Genomic DNA, 26,631 nt, shown 5'->3' with positions numbered 1-26,631 from the left:
GAGGAAGACGATTGATTATGCTCTGTACTTTAAAGGGTCAAATTTTAAATTGCAGGGATATGTAAATATAGATATGACAGTGGATATAGATGACAAAAAGAGTACTACTGGGTATATTTTTATTTTGGGTAATACTGCGATTAGTTGGGTCTCTAGACTGCATAAGATAGTAGCACTTTCTACTATAGAAGCAGAGAAAGAGATGATATGACTTTAGTCTTACTTGTTGAGATTGGGAAAAGAGACTTTGCATTGTGCCAGTTAGAGCGCTATTCATTTAGCAAAGAATCAAGTGTTTCATGAAACACATAAAGGTAAGATACCATTTTATCATATCAACTTTGAAAGATGAGATGTTGCTGCTTGAAAAGATTTCAGGTTGTAAGAATCCATCGAATATGTTTACCAAGGGTTTCCCTATTGATAAACTAAAGTTGTGTACAATTTCAGTTGGACATCTCCACGAGTTTAGATGAGCTTCTGTTGTTGTAGATGAGACATATTTCTTGCTTCGTCTCCAAGTAGGAGATTGTTGGGAAAATGGAGCCAAGCTAAGAAGAAATTGAAGAAAAGGTATTACAGAAGGTTCAGGGTCGAGAGGACAGCGACGAAACAATAAAAAAAGCCCTTTTGGCAAAGATGGAGGCGTCGTGGCGCTGTCTTATAGCGCCATAACATTGCCTACCGATGCATTGCTGCATCATAGCAACACGGTGCTACCGCGATTTTTCTAGACATAAAAATTACGTGTTTTCGTGTTTTGAAGCGTGGTTTTTTCTTTTCTTCACCTGGGATGTCAAAGGTTTTTTGAGTTTTGAAAAACCTTATACTATTTATATTTGGTTTTGTGTCTATTATAAATAAGATAAAAGTAGCCATTTGATAGGTGTCCACAAATAGAAAGTCGTGAGTAATTCTCCAAAGAGAGAGAGATTGAGTGCTTAATACTTGTATATCTATTAGAGAGTTTTAAAAGACTTATAGAGTGATTCGTGAATGGTTTTTGTGTGGGGGAAAACCGAGAGAAATCATTGTGAAGAGCTTTTAAACTCTTGGGAGATTCTTCCTGACATTTTAGTAGAATCTGCAGCGGTAGTAGAGAATTGGACGCAATCCATATTGGGTGAACCAGTCTAAATATGGTGTTTAATTTTTTTCCTACCTAATCTTTATTTATCGTTATTGTTACCTATAATTTTATATTATTTTCTATAATCTTTTAAGTTGTAAGTTTCAATTTGAATTTTGAATTCCACTTTTGGGATTAGCTAACAAATACTATATGCATTTGTAATTGAGATAATTATTTCTTGGCTGCATTTTTCACAACACTTTAGATTTAAGGGCACTTAAAACAATGTCCAAAGTAAGATTTAGGAAGTGAGTTTAATAGGATTATAACCTTATTTTTGTCGACAATTTTCTCATCTATGTCGCTAAGGTCAAGTAGAATTTGGTTGAACTCATCTAAGTTCTGTTCTAGATCCTTGAACACATCTATTTTAAAGGGTTTTTGGCTAAATAGCCTTTTTAACAAGGTAATATTGTTTTTTACCCACTTTTTTCAAAACTTATGTTTTATAATCTTTGCTGACGTCATCTTTGATACCAAATTATTTTCATTATCCCTTCACTCATTTTTTTTGTTTAGATTTCTCTCTCTTATTCCTTCCCTTTTTTTCTAGAATTTTTTTTCACTCTCTCTATTTCCCTCTCTCTCTTTTCAAATTGTTTTTCTTTCTCTCATTTTCCATTAACTTATTCTTTATCTTTCTTATTTTCTTCTCTTTTTCTCTTTTCTGCAACATATTGGTATTTTTCTCTCATTCTTCTATTTTGTTTTGGATTTCTCATTTCCTTCCTCTCTTTTTTTAACTAACAGAAGGTAATAGAAGAGGGGAGACGGGGGAGAGGAAGGAGGAAGAAGGAAGAAAAGAAGAGGAGAGAGGAAAGAGGAAAGAGATAAGAGAGAGCGAGAGGAAGATGACAAAGGAGAGAGAGTGAGAGTAAGAGTAAGAGTAAGAGGAGAGAGGAAGAGGAGAGAGGAAGAGAGGGAAAGAGAGCAAGAGGAGAGGGAGGAGAGAGGGAGAGGAGGGAGAGAAAGAGAGGAGAGAGAGCAAGAGGAAGATGAGAGAGAAAATTATTTTTATTTTTATTATTTTGTCTTTCTATATTCCTCTCTCTCGATTTTTTCAACCATCAAAATTAATTTTCCTCTCTCTTCCTCACACCCTCTTTCTCTCTCTCTAAAAATAGAGTTTCCTCTCTTTCTCACACCCTCTCACTCCACGCCCAATATTTCTCTATCTTCTTCACACCCTTCACTATCTCTTCCTCACACCTCTCTCTCTAAGCCTCTGTGTATTAGTCGAATATGATCGTGATTGAGATTGAGATTATGAGCGAGATCAAGTTTTTGAGCGAGATCGAGAGCGAGAGTAGAGATTTTGAGCAAGATCGAGAGCGAGAGGAAAACGGTGAAACCGCCGACGACCAATAAAAAGGAAAACGAAGGTGCCCACGGTTGGATTTTGCTCTCGACGATCGGATCTTGCTCTCAGACGGTCTTATTTTTAGAGAGAGAGAAAGTGTGTCTATGAAATTAATTGGGTTTTTGTTTCATTCTAAATCTTATTTTTAGAGGGAGAGAGTGTCTATGAAATTAATTGAGCTTTTGTTTCATTATAAATCCTATTTTTAGAGGGAGAAAGGTGTCTATGAAATTAATTGGGTTTTTGTTACATTCTAAATCATATTTTTAGAGAGACAAAACGTGTCTATCATTTTAATTGGGGTTTTGGGAAAAAACTGAACAGAATGAGAGAGAAAAAAAGAAAAATGAGGAGAGAGGAAGAATGATGTTTTTTTGAAGATATGGAAAAAGAGGGAGAGAGAACAAGAGAGAAATCTGAAAATGAGTGGACGGTCGGTGAAAGTAATTTGGTATCAAAGATGATGTCATCAAAGATTAGAAAACATAGGTTTTGAAAAAAGTGGATAAAAAACAATACTCCCTTGGCAAAAGGGTTATTCAACCCAATTTAAAGAACTTTTCTTTAATGTAAAGTTTATTCGTTAGGGATTTTGTGAGATATATTGAGTCTAGCTCTAACCATAGCTCTTGTGAGCAGTTTTGGCTTCATGTACTTGCCTTAAAACATTATCTGGTAAGTACAAAATTATGGTGTTAAATGCAATATATTTTTTTTTATTTCAACAACTTCTTCTTCAGTTAGTTTTTTGGGCCAAACAGGAGATTCATCTAAAGCCTTAAAAACCTTTTGCTGAACAAGTAGTACTCTCGTTTTATTTTTCCATAAAGAAAAATCACCTTTCCAATCGAGTCTCTCTACTTCAAAATTTGCTATCATGAACATAATAGAGAAATAACTCTCGGCAAGAATTCATATGTAAAAATCAAGCACTAATACCAATTTGTTATGCTCAACTCACAGAAAACTAATAAACAAACTTCAAGACAAACTCAAAAGACCAGTAGCCCGACCAAAACTCAAAAAATGTAAAAACAGAGTAATAGGACAATAGATGGACAAATGGATATATAGTGGTTCGACCCAATTGGAGATCTACATCTAATCATTTTAGTAATCAAAAGAGTACAACAACATCAAAGGGAAGAAAGCAATTCTCAAGAACTCCAAAATACACAACTCCCTTTTACTCCTAAAGAGATACAAACAACTTCTGACAAAGAAACCTCACCAGACAATACCGAGACCTCACACTCTTTCAAGGATGAAGATGAAAATAACCAAGAGGAAGAGGAAGAAGAACTTCTACTCTCTTTTATAATCGAACACCTCACACTTGTTCACTTTTTTTTTTCTTTTCTTTTCTTTTTCTCTCGCTAACCAACCTGTGCCAAAAGAAAGAAAGCTCTGAGATATAATTCGGTTAAATTTCAAGTTAATTTCAAAACTTATAGTTTCGATTGATTTTTAATTTAATCTCCATAGTTTCAGAAAATTTCAGTACAGGTAGACTCAATTTTAATTTTGTCCCAATAATTATAGAAAATGATACATACAATCAGGGTATTAATTTTTCACCGGCATATCTACATTTCCTTACAAAATTTCCATTTGTCTATACATTCGACATTCACATCATACAGTATCACAAAAAAGCCGGTAAAATATTAAAAATATATAAAAAAATTCACTAATTTGAAAATAATATTAAAATTAATAATTTTAAACTTATATAAAAAGAGTGAAAGACTTGGTTTGTTAATTTAAATATTTGCTATGTTTTTTATATTTATATTTATTTTTATAATTTTTTCGAAATATTCATTGATATCGATATTTTCATGGACATGTTTCATTGACATTTTTATTGACGTCAACATTTAAAACCTTACCAATAGAGATACGTTCATTAAATCTTATAGAACATCTTTATTATTATTATATTCAATATATGACTTTTTTTCAATTTACATAATAATGAGTTCATATCTTTTATTTGTCTAATTCTATTTGTCAAACTCTGTTGGCTGGGTTTAGGTTGTCCTATAAATTAGGAGAAAATGAGTAAATTTTCATAGGACTAAAATACTATTTTGTTTTATCCTAGTTATAGAACAAAATTTAAATTTCACACACCGCGATAACCAATTTAAAATGAAGTACAAATTCAAGTCATTGACACCAATTTTCGATAAAAAATCGTGAGTTCGAATTATAAATAGTAACTCTTAAAGACCATAAAATACAAAATAATTAAGTCCACGCCGCATAACCAATTTAAAATGAAGTCCAAATTGGTGTCATTGACACCAATTTCTGGTAAAAAAATTGTGAGTTGCACCAATAATTAGTAACTCTTAAAATCATAAAATATAAAATAATTAAGTCCACACCACATGACCAAATTTGTAATTCAACTCTATAATTTCTTCCCATAGGGAGACAGAATGAAACGCAAGCACAGAGCGATAGCGCCCCCGCGCGGGAATCCCGAGCCTAGGCGCTGTTATTATAGCAGAAAAATTAAAAAGACGCTCACAACAGCTTCAGTCACTTCTTGCCCTAATTTCCCCGTCTCCAATAACTTCTCTCTTCTCTCAAATTTCTTCTTTCCCATACCTCAAATCACGAGTTCTTCCCTAAATCTATTATTATCTGCAGATTCCTCTTTCCACTCCGGCGAATTTACCCAGATTTTTCGTGGGTTTTTCGCTAGATTCCTCTCCAAGTAAGTTTTTCCTCTAAATCTCTATTTTGGAGCTTGATTTTGCTGGAACTTGCTGTTTCTTGTGGAAGTGAACTATGTACTTGAACTTCGATTGATTTGGTGCTGATTTGAGAAACAAAAAACCAAAAAGACAATCAAGTTTTGGGATAGATTTTCTGCTGTAAACTTCTCTTAATCTGTGCATCAATTTGTTTATGGCTCCAAAACGTGCCAAGACTAGTGGATCGTCTTTGGCATCTTTTGATAGAAGGAAGTTCATAGACTTAGAATCCTCAGACAAATTTATCAGTTCCGTAGCAAAACGTAGTGTTATTACAGAAAGGGGGCTACAACCATGTAGTGGGGACCAAAGGGACATCCATTTGAACATTGAGCAAAGGGGTTGGGAAGAGCTGGTTAAACAACCCGAGGCTGCAGTCGTCTCGGTGGTGAGGGAGTTCTATGCGAATATGAAAGAAGACGACATAAGCGTGTTTGTGAGAGGGAAAATGGTGCCGTTCGATCGTACTACGATCAATAGGTTGTACCATTTGCCCGACATCGAACACGACAAGTATAGCACCTATGCTAGGGAGGAATTGGACTTAGAACAAGTGATTTTGAAACTATGTAGACCAGGAACTCAATGGAAATTCCGAGGACATGAAGCATTGAGCTTCAAAACCTCGGAGTTGAGCGTTACCAATAAGGTCTGGCACAGCTTTATCTGTGCAAAGTTATTGCCAGTGACACATATCAGTGATGTTACTAGGGAAAGGGCGATCTTGGTCTATACTATCGTCACTGGTAAATCAATAGACGTAGGGCGGCTCATCGGACAGTCCATTAGACATTGTAGACGAGCGTCAACCACGGGCGGTCTAGCCCATCCTTCGTTGATCACTGCTCTATGTAGACAGGCTGGGGTTGTATGGGGACCTCATGAGGAGTTGCTTAACCCAAGGAGTGTCATGGACAAAAGTTTTATTCTTGGATTGAAGGGCTGGGTCCCTGCTGAAGACGCAATGGCTATAGAGCCATTGCAGGCTTGCTCGAATGAGCAAGCTCGAGCGTCGAGACCTCGTGCACAAGAATCAGGATCTATGGAGGAGCGATTAGATCGACTAGAGCGAAGACTCAACCACCAACATCAAGAGTGGAGGAGATTTATGTCGTATCAGGTGGAGTTCAACCGTAGCCTCGTTCGGATGTTTGCACAGTGTGGATTCAATCAAGGAGCAAATCCAATTCAATTCCCCAAACCACCCGAATTTTCAAACGATCCTCGACACGAAGAAGAGGGAGAAGATGAGGAAGAACTTGATTATTGGAGTCACAACATTTAGAGCAGTATCCTTTCACCCTTTATTTGTAATTATTTTCCTTACTGTTATGTAGCATGGATTTAAAATTTATAGGTTGCTTAACTTCTTATATTAAAAAAAAAAAGACCATGATAGCTTGTGTAGTTTCTTTGACCCTTGGTGGTAGCTTAGCTTATGAACGTTGAGGGTGTATATATTTTTTTGACTTTGAGGATGGCATGTTTAATTTTATCGTTCGCCCTTTTGCATCTCACTTGGCGCATAATCTAGTTCGTGGTTGACCTACATGGAGTCGACTCATTTAAATCAAATTTATAATCAATGTTTGGGAAAGCGGGTCTAAAAAAAGGCCCGCTCTTCTCATAGTGTTTAGCGCTTTGAACTCATGCTTAAGAAACATTGTTTGTAATCAATAGGAATACACTAACATTAAAAATACAAACCTTTTACATTCTCTAGAGACGTACAACATATGTCTACCAAAATGTTCAACTCTCATAGCAGCTCAACATAGGAGAGGATAAAAAGCCCAAATTGGCTGCAGAAGATTGAAAATTGTTCCACCAAACTAAACTATCTTATGCTGTGGTTTTCTATTTACATACCCTATTTTCACACGCCCTTTATTTGGCAACTTCACTCCACGGCGGCGACAAAACATCCTCCACCAGTGCAACTTCTTCACACCCTTCTTCCCCAACCTCGGCTTCCTAAGCTCTTTCTTCTTCATGGCTGTCGGTTTCCAAACATGGCTCCTCAGCCCCTCAGCCAGAGCCTGAAACCTTCCAACTTGATTCTTCCGAGATACGCTTCGGATTGCTGTTTTCTTTAGCGTTTCGTGTCGTCCTTTACTTGTTACTCTTTTCTTGTCTGTGCCATGGAAGATCTTTCTTAGCTGCTTCCACATGAAGAAGTTATTATGGCTGTTGTGGTGGTGATGGTGATGGTGGTGGTGATGGTGGTGGAAGATAAGGCCTAGTTTGTTTCTCAGTCTCTTGAAACGTCCGATCGCTTTCTTCGACCCCTTTTTCCCATGGCTGATTCTAAATGCTTTTGAGGAAATTCTGCTGCTTCTGTACCGGCTACTCACCTCCGATCCGGTTGCCGGTTGATCCTCTTGGTGACTTGAGGAAGAAGGGTAATCAGTGGTTTCAGTTTCACTTGTCTGCTGAGTTGCCCAACTTGAAGAAGAAACTGATTCTGATTCTGAGTTTGTAAATTCTGATTCTTGCTGAGTGGGCATTCGAGTCTTCATATGATTCAGCAAAGTTGGCCTCATGATCATATGACCAGGCAAATTTTGGCACCGCCTTTCGTGTATCTGAGTTCGATTCACGGACCGTACAGTAGCCTTGGATCCCACTGAACATCGAGATTTATCTATCAGAATCACTGGATTTATAACTTTGTTTTGTTTAGATACCTGGGTTCCAACGTTTGGAGGTTTCATGGCCTCAACATTGTCTTGAGACAGAGGTACTCTAAACCCGTGAACGAACTCGGAACAATGGCCATTGATTGGCTCAGCAACTCTGGCCTTCAAATTTGAGTGATCCATTCTTGACTGAACTTTCTGCTGATCTAATGGAGAGTTGGATAATTTAGCTCCATTGATATGGCTTCTTGTGTTCCTACTTTGACTTGTATAATGTTGCAGAGATAAAATGTGGAATTCAATTCTTCTGAGTGCTAAACCAATACCATTTGATAAGTCATTAGCAGCAACATTTCCCGTTTTTCTTGTACTTTGATTGTATTCCATCCATTCAGCAACTTTCTCTTCCACTGGCTTTGTCTGTAACAACTCAAAAGGGCTATGTATGTTAGACATAACATCCATAAGTGTAAACTCGAACAATTTTTCTGAATATCTAACATAGGCTAAATATATGCTTTAGTTCTTAATGTTTAGGTATTTTTTTTTCAAGCTAATCCTTAAGGTCTAATATAGGAGAAAGTAAGCCGCTTAAGAGAAGAAAGTTTCTAACTTCTTAAAATTTATTAGAAATTGTAACTTTTCATCTTTTATGTCATCTAGTTCAATCTCCAAATTTCTGCTGACCTACTAAATATCATGCCATGTAAGTTAACCATCAGGCAATTTCAACATTCACCAGAGTGTAAGTGAAAAAGGTTAAAACATAAGAGACTAAATTGAAAATTTTTAAACGTTTGGACTAAATGAGAAAAAGTACTGATAGATTAAGGAGTCCAGGGGTGTTCACGGGTTGGGTTGGATCGGGTTAGAGGAGTTTTTTGGACCAACCCGAATTTTCGGATTGGGCAGAACAGAGAACTGATGGAATCGAACAAGGCCAATCCAACCCAACCCAACCCTTATATTTTTAGGTTGGGTCGTCGGGTTGAGACGAGAGAAGGAAGGGAATCGAACGTCAGTCGAAATCCTAAACATTTTAAATTGCAGAAATCGATTGTTCGTCGTGTTCGTTGTCACATAAGAGAGAAAACTTCATACTCAGCCATCATCAGAAGAGGATGAAGAATAGAGGGGGTCGACTGGAGAAGGGGAAGAAAAGAATGATAGAGGAAGAAGAGGGAGGGGGAGATGAAAGGAGGGAGGGAGGAAAACAGAGACAAGATGAAGGGAGGGAGGGAGACAGAGAGGGAAGGGGGGTGAGGGACGGAGGGAATTGGGAGGCGCCTGCTAGGGTTAGAAAAACTGGGTTAGAAAAATTAGGTTTACTGTATATATATATATATATAATTTATATACATTATATATATTAAAAAATTAAAAGTAAAGCATACCGGGTTGGATTGAATCAACCCGAAAAATTTGAAAGGTCAACCCGAGACCGGATTGGACCTGGTCGGTTGGGATTCGTCGGGTTCGTCGGATTGTCGGGGTTTTTGAACACCCCTATTGAGGACTAAGACATATATTTAGCAATCTATCGACGCCAAATGGTTCATTTGTTAAAAAAGAAAGAATGAAAGAAGTTTTCATGCAAACCTTCGAGTGAAACTGGACAATTTCAGCAGTAGCATCATCGAGCAAATGCTTCAACAAAATTTGTGCCCTTTCATCCAGCTGCTTTGACAATAAAGCCAAACTACAATAGTGAAATATTCAAGTACAAAGTTCACTCCGACTGTTCTAATGTCTCAGTCTCTATTTGAATCAATCCACATAAAAATCACAGGGCAGCCAAAAACTATTAAATATCTGCAGAAAATTTGCTACAATAGTTTCATGCTTCATAAGATAAGGAGGGAGACAAATCATACTACAGTCACTTAGACAATCAGACCTATGAGTACAATGATTGAACATCTCCATTTCTCACGATAGCATTTATGGAATTGGAATAAAATTTCTTAGGGTTAAATCACAAATTTAGTCGTAAACTTTCAAAGTTATGTCTAATAAGTTATTTCACTTTAAAAAATATCTGATAGGCCAATAAACATTATAGTGTCTCGTAAGTCACTCAACTTTTAATATTGTATTTAATAGGTTATTCAATTTTTTAATGTTATGTCTAATAGGACCCTAAACTGATATAAAACTATATAGATTAAAACTACACTCGGATTGAAATAGATTGCAATTGATATTGTTTAGTATTCTTTCAAATGAGAATCAAATTTAAGTTGATGTGACATCAGAGAGAGCATAAAAAAAAAGGGTAAATTGCACAAACCACCCTAAAGTACGATGATCGTTACAATTACACTCTCAAACTTTCAATTTAAAACTTAAACCCTTAAACCTTTACAAATAAAAAAATTATACCCATAAACTTTCAGACCTAAAATTTAAACCCTCAAACTTTAATAAAGTGAAAAAAATTGTACCTTAAACTTTCAATTTTAAAAAATTAAACTCTTAAACTTTTTTTAAACAAAAGAAAAGATAAATTTGTTTTTATTCTCTTTTCTTTTTTCTACTCTCTCTTCCTGGATTTTCCTCTCCACTTTCTCTCATAGAGAACTTGTGTTTCTCCTTCCCCTGTCTTGCAGTATATAGAAAATTGTTGTCCTGTATGATCTTCTCAATTCCCGCAACAAATTCTCCAATTCCAAATTCCAGCATGCCGTTAACCAAAATTCTCTCCCCATCATTACCATGGCCCCTAAGAACACGAGTTATAGAAACTTTTTTTTCCCTGTTTCAAGAGACCGATAAATCGGTCATGTTTTTCAATTTCTTTTAAAGGGTGAGCAAGTACAACCGCTCTGTTGGAAGAAGAAATGGTTTATAGCCGAAATTTTCTACGAGAGCTCTGGGGACGTGTTCAAGAAGCTGGAGAGGAAGAAAGTTCTAAACAATATAGAAAAATCGGAGGAGCTAGAGTTTACGCTCTCTTGTCGTCTTCGTTGAGGGATAGGTGGTGGAGGCTGATAAATATTGCAGAGAGTGAAAGAAGAAACCAACCAGTTTTCTAGGAGGGGAAGTAGAGAGGACGACAACAAGGAGAGAGAGAGGAAATAAATTTTATTTTTTTATTTATGAGAAAGTTTAGTTTAATTTTTTAAAATTGAAATTGATGGGTTCAATTTTTCACTTTTAAAAGTGAAAGGGTTCAATTTTTACCCTAAAAAGTTTGAGGGTGTAATTGCAATAAATGTGATACTTTAAAGGTGATTCATACCATTTACCCAAAAAAAAAAAAAAGGAAAAATGGGAGACACTTATCCATTCTTTAGTAAGGTTGATAAAACAAGAAGAATGAGAATGATAATATCAGAAAGGCTTACAAGTTCTGAATTTGCATCTCGCAAACAGCTCTTTAAGAGGAGGATGTATAATTCCCTCAGTGCAAGGAGATCAAGATATAACTCATTAACTTCCATCTTGTCTGATTAATTACAAGCCAACTACTCCTACAGCATAAATTCAACTCATTTAGCAACTTAAGAAAACATTGTGCACCAAACTGATACTTTATCAAAAGCTCAGAATCCTATTCAAGTGGTAGCAAAATTGTCTGATAACAATCTAACTAGAGAGGTATCTATATATCTTCAACCAGCAACAACCAAGAAAAAGAAAAGATTCAATTGAGTAATTTTGAATCTTAAACTTTCAATCTCGTCCATTTAAACTCGGTTCGAATACCAGTTTGTTTCCTGTACTTTCAACTATTGTTCATTTTAGTCATTGTATTTTTAAAACGTATGTTGTGTTTGGTCCTTGTACTTTTAAAAAACGACTATTTCAGTTCCCGTCTCCAAAATTTTAACACAAATTCTATACACGATAGAAATTCTTAAATACAAGATTACGACTACATTTCATGAAATTTATTGAAGTAGTGCCATATTGAAACTGTGATTGAAAGAATGAAATAAAAATGAAAATGAAGAACCAAAATGATCATTTTTAAAAGTATAGGGACCAAAACTGATGCTTTAAGAATCCAATTACTAAAATGGACAAAAGCTGAAAGTATACGAACAAAATGGACGTTTTGAAAGTACAGTTGAAACTACAATTAACAAAATCAGTATTTAAACTTTTAAACTCGGGACTTTTTTGCAACTAATACCCCCACAAAACTAAATTTGAAAATTGATCCTAAACTAAATGCCCAAACCCGATCACAACAATATTTGAATCTAGCCACCACAAGTAAAAATCGCTCAAACTTATAACAAAGTGCACAAATTCAACTAATTAATAGCATCCAACATAAACTAGAAGAATCAATACTTGCAAAATTAGTCTTTCATCTCTAGCTGGTCACAATTTCTTGAAAAACCAATATCTTAACTAATTGATTAATTCCAGAACTTTAAATGTAGGGTTTAAATCACCCCTCACCTAAGCAGAACTTCTTCAAACAAAAAGTACTCAAAATCCTTGCCAATTCTACTCATAAATCATAGGCAAAATTTACGACAAAGAAAATGATTTCCAGAACTCTCGAAAGTCACACTACAGACATCCACTCTCTGAAAACTGCTTCGAATCAAACAAGAACAACGAAATTTGTACAGAAAGAAATAAGAAATTCTACAAAAACCAGGGCAGAATTGAATCTGAAGACGACATAAAAAATTCATAAACATACTTTCGACGGAAATTACATAAACGTTTTCGATTAATGATTCTATAAGGATTCCAAAATTGAGGATCAGAGAAAGTAAATGGGTATAAACGAAGCAGTGTCAAGAACAAATACTTACGAAATTTCTGGTTTCTGGGATTCGCAAACTCCGATTCGTCCTTCAAATTTTTGTTCCCTTTTCCAAAATTCTTCAGTTAGTCGCTGAAGAGATGAATGGACGCCAAGCGGGAGACGAAAGTGAAATCCGTTAAGTGAAGACTGAGAGAACAGAGAGTTGGTTTTGGAAATGGCTAAATGTCCTTTCAGCAAATTAGTTTTACAAAATATTTAAGTTAAAATATTATTTTGATATTCTACTTTTAGTTTTCGTTTATTTTGGTTCTACCTTCGAAATATTATTTTTCATGCATTACTTTCAAAATATTCGTTTGAGTATTGTATTTTTAGAAAGTGACTATTTTGATAATTTTATTTTATTTTTAGTCTATTTTTTCTATCAAAATTTCAACATGATACTACATTCAACATATATGTATTTGAAATGTAACCATAATTTTATATTAAAGAATTTCTGTTACGTGTAGAATTTATTTAAAATTTTTTCAAAAAAATAGAACAAAATGACATTTTTAAAAGTACAATGAACAAACGAACATTTTGAAAGTACAGGTATTAAAATGAATAAAAGTTGAAAGTATAAGGATAAAAATGAAGATTTTAAAAATAAAAGACCAAAACGAGAAATTGACTAAAATGACCCCCTCAAATTTCCAATTTGCCCAAGTAACCCACCCCTGAAAAAATGTTTTCAATAGCCTCTCTGATTATTTTAATTAATTTAAAAAAAGGAAGTTACATTTATGCCCCTCAAAATTAAAAACCAACCGTTGCACTCCTTTCCCTCTTCCCTCTTCCTCTTCGTCTTCCGTTTTTTCCATTTCTCCTCCACCTTTACTGTTTATGCTGGATTCTTCGTATTTCGTCTTCGTCTCCCGCTTAATCTCTCACAACCGAAGCTTTGAGGTAAAAAGGTTCCTAATTTTATATTGTTTGTTAGGGTGTTCGAATATTATGGATTATATACTCTTTCGTTGTCTACTTTTGTTTTATTTCTTCATTTCCGGTGATTTCCTCTTCAGTTTTTTGGTTTCTTTGTTTTGATTTCTGTAAAATCGGTGGTTGAAAGTTAGGGATTTGAAATTTCAGAGTGGGTTTTTAGGAAACATACAAATTCTCGGGGCAATTTCAACTTGTGGAATTGTTTGTCTCTGGATAAATTCTTGGGGCCCAATCTCACCCGTAAGTCAACCGAGAAATCATATAGTGTTAAAAATTTTCGCGTGAAGATTTAATACTGTATGAATTCTCGTGCATGACTTCGCCCGAGAATGGAACTGAGAAATATGGCAGGACAAGCTTTTACATTATCTTTTTATTTAGGTTGGTTAGTAGAATGGTTGGTTATTATATATGTATGGGTTGTTCACAAGAACTTGTCATTATCTATATGTATGGTGTATTTTTAACATATTATTCTTATAGGAAGTAACATATTATTCATATTTGGATCTTTTATTTTCTTATCTCTAGGTTAATTCAAAATGAAAATGGTACCTAAAATCCCTCCCTCATCCTATGCCTCCACCAACTTGACATGTTTGTCGCACCTAGCGAAGACTACTGCAGCCATTAAGAGTAAATTGACCCCACCACAGTTTAGGATGTTTAGGAAAATTGTATTCAGCCACCTCCTTGACTTGGACCTCGTATTTAACGGGTCATTGATACACGATATCCTACTTAGGGAGATCGAGGATAGTACACCTGAAACCAATAGCTTCAACCTGTTTTGGAGTAAGGTGTCATTTTGGTTGAGGGAGTTTGACATTATTTCTAGCCTTAAGTATGATAGGAGTCCAGTTAGAAAAGACACATCTCCCTACAGACTTAGGGCTCTTTACTTTAATGATAGCAACAACGTACTATTGAGTGATTTTGAGAAGATTTATATAGTCGCACGGTTCGAGGATCACTTCGATGCCGTCAAGGTATCTATTGTGTATTTTGTAGAGTTAGTTCTGTTGGCGAGAGAGAGAACTCTGAAGTACGACTATACCTTGTTGGGAATAGTCGATGATTGGGAAATTTGTTGCAAGCACGACTGGGGCATGCTATCCTTTGATAAAGCTATGTATAGTCTGAAGCGTGGCCTAACGAAGAGGTCGAAGGATGGCGGGTTCAGGAAACCGTACAGTCTCTACCGTTTCCCTTGGGCGTTCCAGGTATGAGCATAAATACTTGTTTTCAGTTTTCGTTCTTTTCAATTGGTCTATAACGTCCACCACTTATATGTACAGGTGTGGGCCTACGAGACTATATCTTCTCTATCAGGGCGTGTGGTCAATAAGGTAAATCCAGACGTTGTGCCACGTATTCTTCGGTGGAGGTGCGGCCATTCAACTGCATGACATGTGCTGGACAGAGAGATTTTCCGATCTAGCATAGTAAGGTAAATCTTGTTTATACCTATAACTTTCTTTAATTTCCATATTTATGCTAACATGTTCATTACCGTTGTTGTAGGGAAGAACTCGATCAATAGAAGCAACGGAGGCTGAGACGACCATCCTAAATAGGGTGTTCGAACCACCCGAGACCGAAGATGAGGATGAAGTCCCACGTGAGAATGATGCTGCTGAACCATTGAGTGCACGTGTAGGACCAGAGAAGGATGACGATGGAGAAGCAGTGAACGTCGGTGAAGGTGTCAGAGAAGACGTCTATGTGGAGGCTGAGGAGAAAGAGGATAATGGAAGTAGTAAGAAGGTACGCATGTCCAATGTGTGTCTGAGGAAAGTTGAGAAACGTTTGAAGTGCATGGACGACAGGTTCGAAGGTATTAAGGCTGAATTATAATCTATCCAGAAGTTCTTGCGAAGAATCGCTAAGGTAATAACAGTTTTCACTTATAGTAACTACGATGTCATTTTCATATAGCGAGAACTAACTTGTCATCCATTGTATAGGGTTTACCTGTCGACCCGAATGACATGAGAAGAGGCAGCAGCAATGATGGTACTGGGCCAGGAGATGGTCCTAGTGATGCACCTAGTGGCAGACCTAGTGATGGACCCACTAGCATCGATGGTGGTCGGGGTGATGGTCCTAAGGGTGATGATGGTTCTACACCATCTCGTAGGGACGACGGCACGAATGACATGATCATCGATCCCCCATGTGAACGTGCACGGGACAAAGGCACATTAGTCCGGCCAAACGGCTGGGGACCAAGCTGAACCAAAACGCGAGGTATGTGTTCGTAATCCATCAGTTCAAATTCGATCGTAACCATGGTTTGACGAAGATTATTGTGCCCTGTTTCAACAACATCCACTTGCCTTGTCGTGTAAGGAAGACATGGGTACAGAGGACGTGCACAAGGAGCGTATGGAGACCGGTCTACATGCGCGTTGCGAGGCTGCCCCTCTCGAGGAGACTCTTGTTCAGAGCAGACCGGTGGACCATATTATGATCGATTCGCATCTGTTAGAGTCATCTATGGACAACAAGGTATTTATTTTTGACCTTTCACCTCTAAACACAAGATTTTATCTACTAACATAATTTATCTAGGACGAATACGCCGAGGATTTCACGGACTCTGATGCGGAAGGGCCGGGAGAAGTAAAATCAAAGAATGTTGAACATACATCGACATTGCATCCGAACCTGGATGAGGTACGTGTGCTATCACAGCCTGTTGAACGCCAGAAACCACGACGGGGGTCTCGGAAGAGGAAGCTCCCATGGAAGCTTCAAGGCTCGTTCAATGTCATGGTGGATGGGAAGTGGAAGAAGGTAATGCGATATGACCCACTAGTCCACGTCCCCCCTAAACAAGTCTACAAGTTTCATGCTTGGATGGCAAACCTTAACACCGACTGCGCCATTCGTAAATCATGTTATGGTGATAGGGGAAAGACATGGTTTCGTGACTTTATCACCCCGGACAAGTGGATGACGAGTGAGGTACGGGTTCGAAACCCTAAATATGTGTTGTACTGTTATTTATTTTTTTCTAACAACAATAACTTATATAGGTGATTGATTCGCTGTTCATGTTCACACGGAACAAACTCGAGCAACGACAGGACTTATGTTGTCGAAGATTCACCACCGATGACATCGTTCTTATGGTACGTAATATATATATATCTCATATGTTGCCCGTACGTACAAATCATGTGCTAACCGAAATTTTTTGTCGTTGCAGAACTTTCTTCAACGAACAGACAGACTATATCAATGCATGACGACCCCGAACGTAGTACCTGTGAGAGTTGCAACGGAATACAATTGGGCTGGCAAGTGTAAGATCATCTTAAGCTACATGGACAGGACGCACACCGACTATCAGACACGATGGCTTGATCTGGATGTTGTTTACCTGCCATACAACATCGGTGGCAACCATTGGATTATGCTACACATCGATCTGCAGGGGGGTGAGATCATCGTGTGGGATTCGATGAGGTCGATGACACCCTTGCTAGCTCTAGAGTCTGAGTTGAGGCTGATGGCTGTTGTCCTACCGGTGTTGATGCACAAGGCCGGTGTTTAGGTACTGAGGCCGACACTACCGAATACACCATGGCGCATTCGTCAGGTAACCTCCGCGCCCCAGCAAAGCGGGTCCGGTGACTGCGAGATGTTTTGCATTAAATACTTCGAGTATGATGTAACAGGGTCAAATATGGCCAGCTTAACTCAGAACAACATTAGTTTCTTTAGGAAGAAATTAGCCATAGAAATATGGGCACACCGATCTATACTCTGAATCCAATTCGCTTATTAGTACTATGACATCATTTTATTACCTAGCTCTTACAAACTACTTATCTTGCTTCCTATAAGACAAATATGTTAAAAAGGCAATTTGATACATAAAACGAACCAATTTTGCAAGCCAACTTTGCAATCCAACAATATAAAATCGACTATTCATATTCCGCCCAAAAACAACCAAGTATGGAAATCACTGAAATATTTCAGTGGTGAATTCGGGCTATCCACGGGCGAGAAATATTTCAGTGAGTGCAATTGAAGTCACTGAAATATTTCTCAGGCTAGAATATGACCATTTTGCCCGAAAACTTTTTCATCAACTTAGATGCTGTTCTCTGGACTATTTCACGGGTGAGAATATCAACATCCCGCTCGAGAACAAATGTTAATTACCTTTCAAAATTGTTTAAGTAAGGCAAAATTTTATCAACATTTCGCCAAATATATGACGACCAGTTTCCAGTACACAAAAAAGAAAATAAATGGATATAAGTAAGTCATACATCAAACTAAGACTCGATTGTTCGTAAAGGTTGGCGGCAAGTTTTCTTATTGTGACCTTGCATTCCACACCTGTTGCATTTATGTATCTGTTGAGGCTCGCCTGCTGAAGGTATCCGTACTGTTTGCCGTCTTCCAACTATCGCAACAAACTTCAGGGGCTCGATGGTGTACTCAACAAAAGTCGTCGGGTAAAGTCCAGTCCTTCTCATCACCCAATGAGTAGATTGGTTCGGCGTACGCGTTAAGAAGCGCTTCTAATTTATACTTGGGTGAACACAACGTGTATATACTAACATTACGATGCATGGCGGTAGCGACAGCGTGGGAACACGGGATCTGGTAGTAGTCAAACTGCTTACACGTACAACTCTTACTGTTTAGGTTGACACGCACTTTGCTGCTACCATCGTGTACCTTATACTCGTAATTATCAATTGGTCTAATCGTATGTCGTCGGGTCTGCTCAACTGCACCCTTAACAATCTCCTCAGCATAATCAGTAAGAATGGATGCTCTGGTCGATGCGTACATCCGCCGCTCATAAAACGATCGTTGCAGAAGAACCCTACAATGTTCTAATAGAGCAGTGATAGGCAAATATCGTGCGTGCACTAGAACTGCATTCATGGACTTTGCAATGTTAGTTGTCATCTGATTGTACCTCAACCCAGGTTGATATGCACGTGACCATTTATCGAACCCAAGTTCCTCCAAGTACTTTCGCACTTCTGGGAATCCCGCAAGCTGATTCCAATAATACCTGAAGGTAGATTTCTTGAATGCCTTAGCTGCTAGGAGGTATAGCCATTCCACGCCCTCGCTCCTAATCTTGAACTTATCATTCAAGTTCATCTGCATGTGATGCATGCAACTGATGTGTTTAGCAGTGGGGAAGATAGAAGTTACAGAGTTATTACTGGTTCGGTGTCGGTCAGACACGAAAACCAATCCTTCAACTCTCCAATACAACTCTTCATCCGCTCCAAGAACCAAGTCCGTCAGTCGTCTGTTTCCCTGTCTACGATTCCAAATGCAAGTGGATATATCTAATTATTACCATCAACAGAGGAGGCTATCAATATCACACCTTTATATTTTCCCTTCAGATGTGCACCGTCGATGACAAGTACGGCACGAATGGAACTTCTAAACCCTCGGATAGAGCAACCTAGGGCCATGAATGCATATTGGAAATATTTATCGTCCTCCAACTTCAAAGAAAATACCGTGCCCTGGTTCACCGATTTCAACGCCTCACCGTATTTACACAAAAGAGTGTACGACTTCTTTGTCGATCCCAGTAGTAGTTCCAAAGCCCTCTCTCTCGTACGCCACGCCTTTTCATATCGGATATTAACGCCTTAATTTTTCCACATGTCATTAACAATATCCTTCAGTTTATAACAACGACTTACATCCTCAAAATTGGACTTTATAATCTGACCCACCACACGACTTCGAGCTTGTCGGTGGTCATGTTTCATTACCTCACGAGTATAACTATGCACCTCATAGAATGTAGAGATAAGAAAAGTCTCTGAACCTTTAATTTTTCTTGAACGCAGGCTCCATTTGCACCCATCCTTGGTACATCCGACAGTGTACAAACTTTTTGTCGACTTCTTCACGCGATATTCAAAATTCATCTTCATTGCGTACACCTAGAGTTTGAACTGCAAATCTTATTCCGATCGAAAAGTACTCCCTACCGCAATGTCCTTTGTTGACAAACAAACTTCATCACCTGTCCTAACAATTTCCCTTGAGCACGAAGCTTGACCAATTGTGCACGGTGCATTCGTACTGACCACGTGCACTTCGGTTGAGGGGTCCGATGATGGACCAACTACATCCACTGGGTCTACTTCCTCCTAGTTGTCAAAATCAACATCATCCTCGAATTCAATATCGTGGTTGTCGTCATCCTCGCCTCGTACTCGTACTCCACGTTGTTTTCATCGTTATCATCCCATTGACCGCAATAGTTTGTTTCATCGTCACCCAAGTTACATGGGACTACATTGTCTGTCAGCGGCGTCATTGATGGGACAAAACATGATGGGCTTAGGAGCGTGGAATCAAAAGGAAGCGATGGCACATAATACGGAACAGTCTGCCCTAACTGGTGGGGAAATGATTGGAATGCTTCTGCTTCTGGAATGTTACGATTCATTGAACTGCTTCCACTGCCATGTATTTCCTTTGGTACAACAAATACATACAATGGGACTTCGGAGGTATGTGGAGGGCCTCCTAAAAAAAATCTAAGGCTATAGTCATCAAAGATGTAATACTTCGGAACCTGGTACTGCATATTGGTCTTATATACACAATGTATAGGATCTATTTGGGTAAGACTGAACATAGCACTAAGGAGCTCATCATAAGTTATACAGTCGCCCATATCCAAACCTCCCATAATTCCACATTCATATATAAATTGTGACTCATTCCACCTACCATCATAGCTAACAAATAGGCGAGGCATCCTGCATGTGGAAAGAGAAGCATTCAAATTTCGAAACTCGAAATTTTCAAAATTCTCGGACAGAAGTTATTGTTTTTCGGGCGAGAATTCATGCCCCGTATACAATATGATTCTCGCCCGAAACTCATATCATATGGTGATTTTCGGTCGTGAATAACTCTAACTTCGCTCGAGAATCATGGAAAAATATAGACAGTACATGCGCCAAATATTTCGTTCTCAAAGGAAGAATAAAAACCACAAAAATGCACTCAAACGTTCCAAATAAACAAAAAACAAAAAGGCAGACATATAAATGTGCGACTTCAGAGACGAAAATTGACCATTCTTTGTAAAGGACATTTCACCTACCTCGTTCGTGTAGAAATCTTACTCAGCTACAAACAAACTGCGTGGTCAGATGGAAAAGTTACTTTCAATGTACAAAATTCTTTTTGTTATCTGCAAAGCTGAGTACGAAGTGCGCAGATGAAGAAGACTGATTTGCTGAAGTGCACAGATGAGAGTTGGTTGTTTGAATTAATTGGAAAACCTTAAATTCTTGGGCGAAATAATACCAGTTAACGGTCGGGAATTCATTGTAAGTCAACCTCATTTCTCGCCAATTCTCGCCCATAAACAACCAAAAATGGCGGGAAAAATGCGATTTCGCCCGAGAATTCATTGCATTACATTATTGTTTTCACACTTTCAGCCGGGAAAAATTCATTTCCACCCGAGAATTTACACTGCAATTAAGGGGTAGTTGAGTACATTTACTTCCACTGACAATTCTGAAAAAGCTGGTTTGGGTCATTCAAAACAATTTTTTAGGGGTGAGTTATTTAAGCACATTGGAAACTTGAGAGGGTCATATGAGCCAATTTCCCAAAATGAACGAAATCTTAGAGTACATCAAATAACAAAATAATATTTTAACCAAATATTTACAGAAAGAAAAGCAAATTACAATATTAGCCTGGGGCATTTTGCAAGAGAGAGAAAAAAACCCTTAACACAATAGAAAGAGGAACAAAGATAGGTGGCCACCTTTGTTGGATTATCCCCATACTTAATTAGACTAGTTAGAATCACGTGCGCTGTGGTTTAGATTTTTTAGGACATAATTTTTTTTAGGACATAATTGTTTTTACTGAAATTTTGCATGTACTTTTCATTGAATTTAGATATTTAATATTTTGACATGAATTTAAAAAGAAACAAAAAAAAAAAGGAAAAAATGATGGAGAATATATATATAATGAAAATTTAATTACATATCATGCAATCGAATGAAAGTTGTGAAGTAAATGTATTTGTTTGATTTCTTCATTGCATTTCTACCATTGATTTGAATACAATGCAATCTGCACAATGAAATAGAGATTTAATATGACAAATAATAAATTATAATATTTAATACATAAATTATTTTATATAAATTTATACCTATCACTTTTCATTTATATTTTGCATATTTGCCATTAACAATTTTCACATTTCCATTTTCAATGAAAAGTATTTATTTTTCTGAAGAATTTTTCCAATTTTTTCTATAACTTCGTTGAACATTAGGACTTGAATTTTTGTTCCCTACAAATAATGTGTAGAATAAGTAATTTATTTAACAATTAAAATATAAATATTTAATACAAAATATAACAACAATCACTATAATCACATTACAATTTATTGGTCAAAACTAAGCACATCAGTTTAGAAATTCAAGTTAATTAATTAAAAGATATAAACATAAAATAAAGAATCTAAGAGTAGTCAACAAGCAAAGAACAACCAGTCCACATCAATTTAGCAAACAGATACTATCAGAGTACACGTACAAAATAAAAAAAAATATAAACATAGAATCTAAAAGTAGTTAAGGTGACAACAACCGCCCACATCAATTTAGGAAACAAATACTCAAAATAATCAGGTTACTACAAAATTAACATCAATTTAGAAATCCAACAATTAAAATTAATAATACAATTTTTTTTATCTCAGCATTCTTGACCATATGAAGATCATGAGTGGTTTTTCAGTGGACGAAGAAATAGACAAAATCATGGGAACAACTTAGACGAACTTGTAGTCTCCTTGGACAAATGCATTGTCTTACAACTACTATGCCTGAATTGCAAGATCAGAAAAAAGAATGTGTCATATAGTCCATTTTCCTGTATATCCTTAAATTTATCTCAACCTGGATCTTCATGTACAGTTAAATGGGGAATAAAGAAGGAAGATGTTGTATCTTGGCCATGAAAGTGTATTGCTATACTTATTTCTCTGTTAGCTAAAAAAATATAAACATAAAATAAAAAATCCAAAAGATCATGAAAACAAAATAAGTGAGATAAATACAAATATTAGATATAATTTTATAGGAATTCAAAAAAAAAAAAATAATTAAGAGAAAACAACAATCATCCATGTCGGTTTATAAAAAGTAATACTGACAATAGTACAATAATTCACAAAAATTTATATAACATAACGCTCATAATTCACATCAATTTTTATACTTTACCTCTTCATCGACTAAAATTAATTTCTGTATTCGCAGATCTTGGTTTTGACATACTTCAATGTCTCCCATACGAAAAAAAAGCTTTTAATTTCCACTCCTTTTGGAAAGCTATGAGTTATTTGATAAAAGAAGAAATTTTGGTAGACATTTTGTGAGAAAGACGAAGATATGAGTTTTTAATTTCTACTGTTTCCTTTTATAAATGGTTTGTAAAGGAAGAACAATCATACCTCTTCATCAATCCACCGAATGGACGCACTACTCTTCATCATACACATCGAACGATCCCACTACTTCTCTAATGTACTCCTTTAAAAGGACACCTCATTCAAATAATAGCATCCCGTAGAAGAGGTACATGGAAGAATATATAATATAGATGAAGGGTAAACTTGGTACATATTAAAAGGTTGGGGCAAAATGGGGAGGTAAAGATTCTCCTCCATAGCCACATTTAGATATAGTATAAATATAGATTACACTACAACAAAAAAGGTCTTCAGCGACATTAATTAGCGACGAAATTCTTTTTGTCGCTTTTCCAGCGACAAAACGTATTTATCGTCGCAAAATAGCAACGAAAATAATTTTTGTCGCTGGAAACGCGACGAAAACAACATTTCGTCGCTGGAAACGCGACGAAAAGAACTTTTGTTGTTGGAGAAGCGACGAAAACAATTTTCGTCGCTGCAACAGTGACGAAAATTGTTTTGGTCGCAAAATTGAAGCGGGCGCCAAAACGCCGCGTGTTGACATATGCGACGAAAATATTTTCGTCGCATATGTCAAGCGACGTCGTTTTGATGGGAAAATTAAAATTTTCCCATCAAAACGATGCCGTTTTGGGTGGGCGGCGAAACTATTTTCGTCGCCCAGCCCCTCATTTTCGTAACCCCTCTTTCTCTTCCTCCTCATTCAACGTTTCTGCCTCTTCCATTTCTCTCCCCCATTTTCGTGTTCCGCCGCCGCCGCCCGCCTCAAAGGTGATCCTTGCCACCGGTTTCTTCAACTAAATCGTCGGCCGTTGGTTCGTTTCAATACCTAGGTAAGTATATTTGGTTTTTGAGTTTTATTTTTATTGATTTATACCTTATATGCCCTATTTTGTGTGTAGAATCGGCCCTCACGGTTTGGGGCTTCTTTTCGCCGGAGTTCTTTCATCGATCCTTGTTTTGCATTGAAGGATTTAACATATTGGTACAAACTTTTCTCTTTTCATTTTATTTAAAGTTGGTTTATTGTTTCAATTGATTTATTGTGTTATTAATGTTTTGTTTATGGTCCAATAATTAAATTTGTGTTAAAATATATATGTTTGAATTTACTTTTGATTTTGTTGAGACTTTGATGAGAATTAAGTTTAAGATCGTTCATGTGCATTGAAAAAGTATGCCTATTGTTTGAATTTATTTATGTATTACGTTTGAAATTTAGTTTAAATTTTATTTATAATTTGCTTTGAATTAATTTTAAGAATGTTCTTATCAAGTTATGTTTAAGTTATATTATTAATGAAATATGTCTGTTTAGAGTTCTTTTTAAAATTATTCTTTGTAGGTTTTTTAATTGGAATAATGAAATTTTCTTTAAAATATGTTTGGAATTAGTTTTGTTGTTTATAATTTGCTTTAAATGATACTTCTAATATATTTGCTTTTGTTTGGTAGAAAATGATCGATGACCTTAAATTATAATTTGTATAGGTTGGAGTAAAAAAGTTTAGATTGTTAGATTATGATTTTGTTGTGATATATTTTTCTTATAAATTCTGTTCTTTCATTTGTCTAATTATATTAGTGATTAATTGTATTATACTTTCCTACTGTTATGGATAAAAGTTGGATAAAAAATCCGGATAGGTTAAGTAAAGAATATACGGAATGAATTAGATCATTCGTTCAACTGTCGAAGAAGCATGTCGATAAAAGAGGGTTTACACGTTGTCCATGTAGGAAATGCCAAAACTTAGTATGGAAACGACCGTGCGATGTGGAAGGCATTTGTACTCCTATGGAATGTGTCCTTATTATAGGATATGGACTTTCATGGGGAAACTCGAGAGTTGCCTTCTAAGAGGATACGTACAAGTATTAATCAAAACACACAGCAGGAATATGGAATGAGCGAGATGTTAAACGATTTAACAAATGAGAGATACACTGAATTTAGGGGAGAAGATCAGTCAATTAGAGGCGAATCAAGTGACAATAGGAAAACTGAAAATACCAAGTTTCAATCAATGTTTGATGAACTTGATCAAGAATTGTACCCTGGATGTACGAAATTTTCAGTGCTAACATTCATGGTTAAGTTAATGCACATCAAAGTCCTTAATCTATGGAGTAATAAGTCATTTGATATGTTGTTGCAACTACTTAAAGAAGCTCTTCCAATTGATTGTAGTATTCCAGAGTCTTATTATGGTGCAAAAAAGATGTTACGAGATTTGGGTTTAGGATATGAAAAAATACATGCTTGCAAGAATGATTGTATCTTATTCTGGAGATAAAATGAGCAAGCTGATGTCTGTCCACAATGCAACGTATCCCGTTACAAGACAGACAAGGGTAAAGGAAAAAAGATTTCCACACAAAATTTTAAGACATTTCCCATTGAAGCCTCGATTGCAACTATTATTTCTATCTAAACATACGACAAAAGAAATGAGATAGCATAAGGAGAGAAGAGTAGACAATGAAGGGGTTTTAAGACATCCAGCAGATGCAGAGGCATGGAAAAATTTTGATAGACAACATTCTTGGTTCGCAGAAGAATCAAGGAATGTAAGATTAGCCTTGGCTACTGATGGATTCAATCCATTTGGAAGCATGAATTTGTCATATAGTACGTGGCCAGTAATATTGATTCCATATAACTTACCCCCCTGGAAATGTATGAAAAATTCATCTTTTTTCATGTCATTACTCATACCAGGTCCAAAATCTCTAGGAAAAGAGATAGACGTTTATTTGCAACCACTGATAGAAGAATTGAAAGAATTATGGTCTATTGGTGTTAATACGTATGATGCATGTAGTGGTACGAACTTTCGACTCCATGCAGCTTTGGTATGGACGATTAATGACTTTCCGGCTTATGGCAATCTATCAGGATGGAGTACGAAAGGATATAAGGCATGCCTAGTATGTAATGTGGACATTACATCAGACAAATTGCATAGTAAGATATGCTACATGGGACATCGTCGATTCTTACCACAGAGTCATCCTTTGCAAAAAAGCAAAAAATACAATGGAAAAACAGAGAATAGAGTTGCACCACGACATTTTTCTGGATTGGATGTCGTTCACCAGTTAGATTCCATTATTTTTCCGCCACTCGGGAAAAATATCAACGTTTTACAGTGGAAACGAAAAGGACTTCATAATGAATTTAATTGGGTGAAGAGAAGCATATTGTTTGAGTTACCATATTGGTCAAGTCTCAAAATTTGACACAAACTGGATGTCATGCACATCGAGAAAAATATTAGTGATAATGCCATGTGCACATTATTAAATATTGAAGGGAAAACAAAGGACACCGATAAAGCACGTAAGGATTTAATGAAGTTGAACATACGTAAAGAATTACATCTCCGACAAGTAGGGAATGTGGTTTATGTTTATTGTTGGAGCTAAAATATGAATGTGGTTTATGTTTATTGTTGGAACTTGAAACTTGTGAATATGAAGTTTGTTATATAGTTGTTGAGATGGGGAG

The 26,631-nt window shown here is 36.6% G+C and overlaps 2 protein-coding genes and 1 pseudogene across 6 annotated transcripts; 1 reads left to right on the top strand and 2 right to left on the bottom strand.

Moving 5' to 3' along the window:
* Positions 1–6,953: 6,953 nt before the first annotated feature.
* Positions 6,954–12,818, bottom strand: KPL (kokopelli). Of its 5 annotated transcripts, none has more exons than XM_088122911.1 (4): positions 12,678–12,816; positions 11,247–11,372; positions 9,499–9,598; positions 6,954–8,319 (listed from the first exon to the last, which is right to left on the bottom strand). In XM_088122911.1, exons 2-4 carry the CDS (start codon positions 11,261–11,263, stop codon positions 7,093–7,095), a joined length of 1,344 nt encoding a protein of 447 aa, XP_087979037.1. In that variant the 5' UTR covers positions 11,264–11,372; positions 12,678–12,816; the 3' UTR covers positions 6,954–7,092. The 5 variants fall into 5 exon arrangements, with proteins under 5 accessions (XP_087979037.1, XP_022154939.1, XP_022154940.1 ...); XM_022299247.2 differs by having other exon boundaries at positions 9,499–9,576; XM_022299248.2 differs by having other exon boundaries at positions 11,247–11,366.
* Positions 12,819–18,079: 5,261 nt separating this feature from the next.
* On the bottom strand, positions 18,080–19,086 carry LOC111022069 (uncharacterized). The gene is made up of 2 exons (XM_022299232.1): positions 18,996–19,086; positions 18,080–18,954 (listed from the first exon to the last, which is right to left on the bottom strand). The coding sequence occupies exons 1-2, from the start codon at positions 19,084–19,086 to the stop codon at positions 18,080–18,082; spliced, it is 966 nt and encodes a 321-aa protein (XP_022154924.1).
* Positions 19,087–24,943: 5,857 nt separating this feature from the next.
* On the top strand, positions 24,944–26,363 carry LOC148213232 (uncharacterized; annotated as a pseudogene).
* Positions 26,364–26,631: the final 268 nt, after the last annotated feature.

The sequence above is a fragment of the Momordica charantia genome, assembly GCF_013281855.1.
Source record: "Momordica charantia cultivar OHB3-1 chromosome 1 unlocalized genomic scaffold, Mcharantia_2.0 BLBB01000001.1, whole genome shotgun sequence".
NCBI lineage: Eukaryota > Viridiplantae > Streptophyta > Magnoliopsida > Cucurbitales > Cucurbitaceae > Momordica > Momordica charantia.
Note: the sequence above shows the minus strand (reverse complement) of the source record. Positions and strands in the feature narration are given on the sequence as shown.